A 10519-nucleotide genomic window follows, 5' to 3' on the forward strand; every position below is an offset into this window, starting at 1 on the left:
ATACTTGTGTCATAATGGAGAGAATGTATATATATACTTGTTGTCATATTGTGTCATAATGGAGAGAATGTATATCATAATGGAGAGAATGTATGTCATAATGGAGAGAATGTATATATACTTGTGTCATAATGGAGAGAATGTATATATACTTGTGTCATAATGGAGAGAATGTGTATATACTTGTGTCATAATGGAGAGAATGTGTATATATACTTGTGTCATAATGGAGAGAATGTATATATACTTGTGTCATAATGGAGAGAATGTGTATATATACTTGTGTCATAATGGAGAGAATGTATATATACTTGTGTCATAATGGAGAGAATGTATATATACTTGTGTCATAATGGAGAGAATGTATATATACTTGTGTCATAATGGAGAGAAGCTCGGCGTCTTTGAAGTATGGATATAACCCTAAAGGCTTTGTTCCTTTCAATGAGTGAGTGAGTTTAGTTTTAGGCCGCACTCGGCAATATTCCAGCTATATGACGGCGTTCAGTAAATAATCGAGTCTGGACCAGACAATCCAGTGATCGACACCATGAGCATCGATCTACGCAGGTGGGATACGATGACATGTGTCAACCAAGCCAGCGAGCCCGACCACCCGATCTCGTTAGTCGGCTCTTACGACAAGCATGGGTTACTGAAGATCAGTTGTAACCCGGATCTTCACGGGTATTCAATGAAGAAGTTGACATCCATAAATTCTCTCCTTGATATTGCTGTTGAGATTGTGACGTATTTGTCGAGCGCTTGATATCCACCTCAAACACGCTCAGTGGCACTGGCACAAATTATGCGGATAGCGCACACATTATGTAAGCCCGGTTTGCCCAAGCATATCATGAGACCATCTTATACCACCGGGTACCCATCCACTTCTGGGAGATGTCTGATTCAGATCCGATTATTTACAGACCGCCGCCATATAGATGGAATATTGCTGAGTGCGGCGTAAAACTAAACTCACTCACTTCTTGGAGAACAGAGGCAATTTTAAACAAGCTCACTTGCCTGAGGTGAGTGAGTGAGTGAGAGTGGTTCTGCAAACCGTCCACAACATCACAGTCCTTTGTAAGAGAGACATCTCTGAACTACACCGTATGACACAATACTCTGAACGTACACATTGGAGGGAATGAACTTACAGTAAGTTGCCTGTAGAAACGCGGTAGTTATTTTCAACCCGGTGTCTAGCTTCTGCGATGACAAAGCCATATGTTCTTGTTCATCTCTTGATAGAAGGCAGATATTTGTCGGCGCTTCTATTTTCTTCTCGTCGGGATAATGCGACTGGCGATAGTAAAACCACATGGTATTGCGCCGAGACGATCTGTTGTACATTAAAACCACATGACGCTGGGATGAAGTGGGTGCAGCGTGTACCGTTACACAAACACAGGCGGGGTGGGATATTTCACTGGGGATCATCTCCAGCCTCACACCGGTACGTGTCGTGTTTTCATACTCGCGGCGTGAGGTGTTCATATCATATTAACAGGTGCGTATGTGCGTGCGTGTGCGTGTGCGTAATAGAGAGAGAGAGAGAGAGAGAGAGAGAGACAGAGAGAGAGAGAGAGAGAGAGAGAGAGAGAGAGAGAGAGAGAGAGAGAGAGAGAGAGAGAGAGAGAGAGAGAGAGAGAGAGAGAGAGAGAGAGAGCATACCTGTGGTCTGGTTTAGATTTATTGTTAATCAGAAGGTTCGCCACAGTTTGGCAGGTACAGAAAAGACACTCGGTGGTGTGGATCCGCTTTTCACGGGTAGTTTACCCCATTGTTGTCACGGGCGTGGTAGCCCATATTGGGAAATGTTGTCACGGGTATTTTACCCCATTGTTGTCACGGGCGTGGTACCCCAAATTGGGAAATGCTGTCATGGGTATTTTACCCTAATGTTCTCACGGGCATGGAACGCCAATGTTGTCACGGGCATGGTACCCCAATGTTGTCACGTGTATAGATCTAAATGTTGTCACGTGTATGGTATCCTAATGTCGCGTGTGTGGTATCCTAATGTTCTCACGTGTATAGATCTTAATGTTGTCACGTGCATGGTATCCTAATGTTGTCACGGGTATGGTACCCTAATGTTGTCACGTGTATGGTATCCTAATGTTGTCACGTGTATGATACCCTAATGTTGTCACGGGTATGGTATCCTAATGTTGTCACGGGTATAGTACCCTAATGTTGTCACGGGTATGGTACCTAATGTCACGGGTATGGTACCCTAATGTTGTCACGGGTATGGTATCCTAATGTTGTCACGGGTATGGTATCCTAATGTTGTCACGGGTATGGTACCTAATCTTGTCACGGGTATATTCTAAGGTTGTCACGGGTATGATACCCTAATAGTTACCCAAGCTATATATCTCCCTGCATGTGTGCAGTATTTTGTGTTATTTTTGTGTTACGATCACTCTCCACTATACCCTGGATGCATCCACGGCCTGGGGCGATGATTTAATTACCTCCCTTTGCTGGCTTTTTATCCAGCCAGGTGCCTACGCTGGGAAGTTGAGCGAGCCAATCACAACTCACTTTCGCTACTCAAATTATCTAACCGTTTAAACTCGGCAACACAATTGATGCAGAGGTACTCTGAAAGAAGTAGAAGGAGTTCTTTCATATATTTTTTTAAAGTTTCAGATCTGTGAATTTGTCTTTATTATTTCCCCAGTGGAGAGTGATCGTAACGTATACCCTGGAGATTATCGAGGATGTTCAATATCAAGCACCATCCATATTGCCTCTTCATCAGGTAAAACATATTACATCCTTAAAGCTACATTGGTCAAATTCTTATGTACTCACGATAGCAAATTACCAGATTCACATATACACCCGTGCATTAATTAAGCACCACCCTATTTTGAAAATAAGATGTGATGCAACAGAAAAGTTAGGGTATAGCCATCAATTTAATCAACCTATAGTAAAAGAGGCTTTATCAACTGGCAGTTTTACAAATACCATAACCTATTCTATTCTTTATGAAAGAATATGTTGATGAAAATGTGATGGGACTGGATTTTTACCCAAAATAACTATTCCTCTCCTGCTCAAACTACACAATTAATTAATTTTTGAATAAAAAAACAATTCTGTTATATACCAAGATGACATTTACACATCAAGTAAGCTTTAATTATGCATAACCAGGAAGAATCCGAATGTCTATGATTCAGACCTTTTCCCAACAATTCAGATTGCTAATTGACAAAAACTGATAAAATGCCACATTAATAAGATTTTGGAATACATTTTTTTAATGATTTTGATTTTTTTGTAAAACGAATAAACTCTTCTCCTTGCCGGATAATGATAATTACAGGTAAAATCTGTTCGTTTCGTTTGTACAGCAACTTTTACTGAATTTTAAAATTTTCCCTTTTTTAGTTTGACTGTAACTTTTCCTAAATCTTAGTTTACAAACTTTCATCCATTCAGAATAAATAACGAACTTATAGGCCACACAACAATCAATTATTACTTTCACTTTTCAAAATAAGGTAACTCTCACCCAAGTGTCTACTGATATCGATTATATCAACGCGAGTTGATAAAGTAACAACTATCCCAGGCTTGCCGAGGATTTTTTACCTTTATCAACGAGTGTTGACACGATGGTGAGATTCTATTTATCATATTTATCATAAGAAATCACTCTTCATTAGTTTTCTGTGACAAATGTACATCTCTGAACACCGTACTACCATCAGACTTGCAGTGCAGCGATGTCATAGCATTGTGACGTCATCAAGTTGATGACATCATAGCATTTTTAGTCAGGGCATTGTACAAAATCTACTGTCAAAACGATATCTCCTAGGAGATCTCATATGATCTCACACAAGCGATATCACCTGTGGAACACACTTTTGGATGATAATATACAATTATAGACTCTTGCAGAGGTCGATATCGGTTTTTATTACCCACGTGGTCAACGTATGGGAGTTGCATACTAATCTCGTACGTCACACGTGTGTCGTATCGCGTTGACCTGTGTCGTAACGACTTGACCTGAGATTCTAACGATTTGATTGGATAACCGATGACCTCTCAGTTAGGTCATGTTGTGACGGAACTACTTTTTCATTCATAACAAACACGTGGATCCATTCATTCTACAACTAAATGCATTGTGGGAATGTAAACATCGCGAACGTTGCCGTGTCGCTGTTTTATTGTGAGTCGAACTGAGACATTATACCCGTCGAAAAACGTAAACGCAATGTTTCCACCAGTGATGTTAGCCGAATGAAGCAACTGCAAACCAAGAAACGGGGTGCTACGGAGTAGTTTACTGTAGGAGGCTGTACGAGGCGAAGACAACTGACATGCATCGTGACGTCGGTTACCAAGGCAGTGACGTCATTACAGTGACGTCATGCAAATATTGTACTACAGTACAAAACTCTTCCGCAACCTCTTTATGAAACCGGTTTCGGTTTGAAACCAAAATATTAACAAAACTACGTTATTTTGTCAATTTAATGCATGTAAGACGTGGGTAATAAAATAGAATGACACTCGAAGTCTCATTATTATACGAATTATACGAAACTGTGGTTTCTCCTATGGTATCTGACCTCGCTTTCGCTCGGTCAGATACCATAGGAAGGACACTCGTTTCGTATAATTCGTATGTAATGAGACCTCGTGTAGTATTCTCTATTTATGGACCTGAGAAAAACAATATCGACCTCACAAGCTCGGTCGATATTGTTTTACTCAGGTCAATAAAAACCGATATCGACCTCTGCAAGAGTCTATAATTGTTTTATTATATAATGAAAGAGAAACGGGTTTTAACATAAACTTTTAATGCACACACTGTGCCATCTATCCGAGTGATCTGATTGGCAGAAAAGCGGGGGAAGCCCCTTCCTACGGGATTCCTTGTCTATTTTTAGTAACCCAAGTCAATATCGTAATTTATCAGAAAACTCAAGTCATTATCGTGTTTTGTAGTCAATCATGTGACGGTATTTTGACCAATCGTGGTACAGGAAAATTACTACCTATATAATAAAGGCAATTATCCTAATTAAAGTACATGGTAATTTCAATGTTGTTTTCGTTTTAGAAATGATAAATGCTTGCTTTATCAAATTATAAAGGTTATTTTTTGGAAAGCGTTTAGAATTTCATTGATAGAGAGCATTAAAAACGTTCAACCAACAAATCATTGCCCGAAAAGGGTAATTATAAAATATACATGTTGATACTGAATCATGATTGAAACTGTCACCTGTTGGGTGGAATGGTTGTATTGCATCTTTGTCCCAACTGCTTTCTAAGAACAGCAAAATACGTACAACAATGTTTACTGTCTTTTTGCCGGACCTCGTAGATACGTTGGATTTGAACCATGAATATACTGATTCGATATCGGACACTCTGTCCACATGGCCAAAGAGGTTAACGCCCGTCAGGTTAACCCCAGTCAGATTATCGCCCGTCCGAAAGCACTGAAAATACGGCTGAAACGCCGGGATTCTCTGCCGCGTTAAGGGGAGGTAATTCTACAGGGCGCCAATAACCCCTACACCGGTTGCAGTGTACGGAGCATTTCCCAGATGTGACCCAGATGTTGGGCCCCAAAGTTCGCGAGGAGATCTCACGGTAACCTTTGATTCTTGACTGTTTAGCGACATCGGACGACTATGTATTGATCAGGTGGGTATAAGTAATTTGTAAATAATTATGTTATCTTCCCACTCGCCGTGTAGCCATGGTTTTGGGGACCTCTGCGTGCCCCCCCCCGCTATATACCAACGCTCCGTGCATCACATTTACGTCCTTATATGCTGTAGACATTGCTTGTGGTGTTTCCAGGAGATATTTGACGGCGAATTTATCACTCGGGATTTCAGTTGCCTGTTGCTACTGCTTTTGATATACCCTGGTTTCTATGTTTTATCATCAAGCATTTTTCATTGAAAGTGTTGACAGACGGAGAAGCATTCGTAAAATCTGCCGCTCCTGTTGACATTGTAAGCTGATCAGAGCCCGAAGTACTGTAGTACGTATTGCAGCGTGTAGTAATGGCACTAGTAGTGATTGACAGACGAGCCTAGCCATATGGTCGCCGTGGTTCACGTCTCAAGAACGTTGTCAGAGCTGACCGTCTCCGTGATGCCGGTGTCGCGCTAGATCTGGACCCCGTTCGATTTTAGCGGCGTCAATGGGTGTGGCTGTCGCGTAACCATGGTAACAGACTGTGTGGGTATCGGTCTTATCTCGGTGGTTTGCACGTGATTAGTACATGACAAGACACAAGCAAGGGAACTGTTTATACCATCAGGGTAATACCGAAAACATTGTAACAGTTAATGATAAAGATTAATTTATTCAAAACAGTCAGTTTTCCCCATCAACTATCCCGGTGTCAGGGGTTTTCGATGATGTGAGACAAAAACGTAATTTTTATCTGTAATATCATTTAAAGTTTTTATTTTATTAACCTGGAGTGATAAAGGATATATTCATTTATTTCACACAAAAATATCAAGTGTTTCCTACAAAAACAGCGTTGATGATATCATATCGGCGAAACAGTGGCCGCTCGTAACATCTGGGTATTTTGTATAGGTTTTCGACGATGAGCCATACTTTTTGCTCCGTGCTGCAGGGAAGTGTTGTGATCATGTGGCTTCCTATTTATATATTGCCTGTCACCAGCAGACGACTGATCGTACTGAATTTTCGCTTGCTATATTTTGTTATAAAGGCAACTGATTTTGCATCGGAAGTGGTTTTAACAATCTCGGGTAAATAATATTGACATTTGTTTGCTTTTTATATAACTTTACTTCCCGATTTCCATTGTCAATAAAACTTCTCACGACAGCGACTGGGCACCCACCCTACCAGTGAAACTGTTTGTGTACTCCGATTGCACACGTACTCCCCCGATATATCGCGAGCAATGCAATCGTCGAAATCACCAGAATGTCGAATTCAGCTTGTGTTGGGATATGTATTGGGATTGGGTGGTCAGCCCTGCTGACTTAGATAAAACACGTCATCGTATCCAGTAGATCGATGCTCATGCTGTTGATCAATGGAAAGATGTAGGGCTTTAAATAAGTTCAGATCTCTTAAATATCAACAATTCTTACAAGATTACAACTGTGCTAGAAATAGGTATAATAATGTCTGTCTTCGGAAACAAGTGTATAACAAAAATAAAAGGCTAAAGTTATTGGAAAATTCAATCGATAAACCCAGGAAGTTTTTAAACATTTTACAAATTGTAATTTCACTGAGAATAGTATAAGTAGTGACGATTGGCACAGTCATCTTAAGAGATTATTTGTTATAAATGTTAAATGTTAAAATATCACAGAGTGTAAGAAAACAAAAATTTATAAAGAAATTCCAGTTTGTACAACTAACATTTATTTTATTAGTAATGCCTGCCAAGAGCAGTTGCTTTGCAATCCTGTGTCAGTCCTGTGTCAGTCCTGTGTAAATCCTGTGCTATGTTGAAGTGAAACATTTAAAGTAACTTTTATGTATGGCTGAGTTATTTTTCTCTAATTTTATTTCGGAAAAATAATCTATTACTCAGGGTGACCCTGAATTACATTTAATTCAGGGTCACCCTGAGTAATAGATTATTTTTTTATTATTATTCCTGCTCTTGTTTTACAGATGGTCCCTGCTGATGATGATGGAAATGTATGCAGCGGCTCTCCTCCTGGCAGGGGTCGCTTTCACAGGTTAGTTGCCATGACAACTACACAACTGCCCCATTTACAGTCCGTTTGAGACAAAATGATACCGATGAATTGCAATCTAACACAAAAACAAATAGACATAAAAGAATCAACCAACGTGGACTGCAATAAAAACAGACCAACTCTAGAAAAAACTTGCATAAGTTTTGTCACTAAAATAAAAAAGTTGTTTAAGAAACTGTCATCATTTATTTGTGCGTTTTCCTAGTTTGTTACAAGGGCCCAGTGGCAACTAAAGGAACAGAGCGAAAAGCGAGATGTGTCCTTCCATAATATCACATGATCCATGGTCGTCCTTCCGTAATATCACATGATCCATGGTCGTCATTCCATAATATCACATGATCCATGGTTTTCCTTCCATAATATCACATGATCCATGGTTGTCCTTCCATATCACATGATCCATGGTCTGCCTTCCATAATATCACATGATCCATGGCTGCCTTCCATAATATCACATGATCCATGGCTGCCTTCCATAATATCACATGATCCATGGCTGCCTTCCATAATATCACATGATCCATGGCTGCCTTCCATAATATCACATGATCCATGGCTGCCTTCCATAATATCACATGATCCATGGTCCTTCCATAATATCACATGATCCATGTCCTTCCATAATATCACATGATCCATGGCTGCCTTCCATAATATCACATGATCCATGGTTGTCCTTCCATAATATCACATGATCCATGGCTGCCTTCCATAATATCACATGATCCATGGCTGCCTTCCATAATATCACATGATCCATGGTCCTTCCATAATATCACATGATCCACATGATCCATGGTCGTCCTTCCATAATATGGTCGTCCTTCCATAATATCACATGATCCATGGTCACATGATCCATCCTTCCATAATATCACATGATCCATGGGTCCTTCCATAATATCACATGATCCATGGTCGTCCTTCCGTAATATCACATGATCCATGGTTGTCCTTCCATAATATCACATGATCCATGGTAATATCCTTCCATAATATCACATGATCCATGGTCGTCCTTCCATAATATCACATGATCCATGGTCGCGTCCTTCCATAATATCACATGATCCATGGTCCCGTTCATATCACATGATCCCTTCCGTAATATCACATGATCCATGGTTGTCCTTCCATAATATCACATGATCCATGGTCGTCCTTCCATAATATCACATGATCCATGGTCATCCTTCCATAATATCACATGATCCATGGTCTTCCTTCCATAATATCACATGATCCATGGTCCGTTCATATCACATAATCCATGGTCATCCTTCCATAATATCACATGATCCATGGTTGTCCTTCCATAATATCACATGATCCATGGTCCGTTCATATCACATGATCCATGGTTGTCCTTCCGTAATATCACATGATCCATGGTCATCCTTCCATAATATCACATGATCCATGGTCGTCCTTCCATAATATCACATGATCCATGGTCGTCCTTCCATAATATCACATGATCCATGGTCGTCCTTCCATAATATCACATGATCCATGGTCCGTTCATATCACATGATCCATGGTCGTCCTTCCGTAATATCACATGATCCATGGTTGTCCTTCCATAATATCACATGATCCATGGTCGTCCTTCCATAATATCACATGATCCATGGTTGTCCTTCCATAATATCACATGATCCATCCATAATATCACATGATCCACATAATATCCATAATAGTCCTTCCATTGTGTCACATGATCCATGGTCGTCCTTCCATAATATCACATGATCCATCATATCATATGATCCATGTAGTCGTCCTTCCATGGTTGTCCTTCCATAATATCACATGATCCATGGTCCTTCCATAATATCACATGATCCATATCACATGATCCATGATCCATGGTTGTCCTTCCATAATATCACATGATCCATATCCATATCACATGATCCATGGTCGTCCTTCCATAATATCACATGATCCATGGTCGTCCTTCCATTGTGTCACATGATCCATGGTCGTCCTTCCATAATATCACATGATCCATGGTCCGTTCATATCACATGATCCATGGTCGTCCTTCCGTAATATCACATGATCCATGGTCATCCTTCCATAATATCACGTCCTTCCATAATATCCATGATCCATGGTAGATCATATCCACATGATCACATGATCCATGGTCGTCCTTCCATAATATCACATGATCCATGGTCCGTTCATATCACTTGATCCATGGTCGTCCTTCCGTAAGATCACATGATCAGTCCCCAAGACAACAAACAAAAAGATCTTATAAGCTGTTGTGTTGTAGATGGAGCCACTACACGAACGTCGTGTGACAAGCATGGTTGTGTCGGCCAGCGCTACAATATCACCTGCGACATTACTGGCTCCGTCTCACATGGGATCACCTGGAGGAGCCCGGGGGGTGAGGAGGTGATGGCCTGTCCCCCTGCCGGTGGGGAGTGTCAGGGAGTGGCAGGATACCAACTGGTGGTGGATACAGGGGAGAGACAAGTGCTAGAGGTAGAGAAGTTCTCATCCAGGGATGTGGGGAGGTGGGCGTGTCTGGATGGCAGTGCCCCGCCTACCTCCTACTGTCAGTGTGGAGAACTAGGTACGTATGATTGTTGCTATTTTAGTCGGTGAGTTTTTGCAGAATATATGTCCTAAAGATAATAAAGTTGTTTAACAAACTATCATGAACATTTTGACACAGTTCACTTTTTGTTACGAGGGAGGACTGCAAAGAGAGGAACAGCCAGGTGTACACG

At 40.7% G+C, this 10519-nt stretch overlaps 1 protein-coding gene across 2 annotated transcripts in view; it reads left to right on the top strand.

Annotated features, from left to right (window-relative positions):
• The first annotated feature begins 5579 nt into the window (after positions 1-5579).
• LOC124263669 overlaps positions 5580-10519 on the top strand; it is a 20988-nt gene continuing 16048 nt past the window's right edge. For both annotated transcript variants that reach the window (XM_046698325.1, XM_046698326.1), the window contains exons 1-3: positions 5580-5700; positions 7681-7748; positions 10057-10362. In XM_046698325.1, coding sequence (XP_046554281.1) covers positions 7694-7748; positions 10057-10362 — 361 coding nt within the window. In that variant the 5' untranslated portion in view covers positions 5580-5700; positions 7681-7693. The remainder of the gene's footprint in view (positions 5701-7680; positions 7749-10056; positions 10363-10519) is intronic.

This window comes from Haliotis rubra, unplaced genomic scaffold (genome assembly GCF_003918875.1).
Source record: "Haliotis rubra isolate DU_JTF1 unplaced genomic scaffold, ASM391887v1 Scf893, whole genome shotgun sequence".
Lineage (NCBI taxonomy): Eukaryota > Metazoa > Mollusca > Gastropoda > Lepetellida > Haliotidae > Haliotis > Haliotis rubra.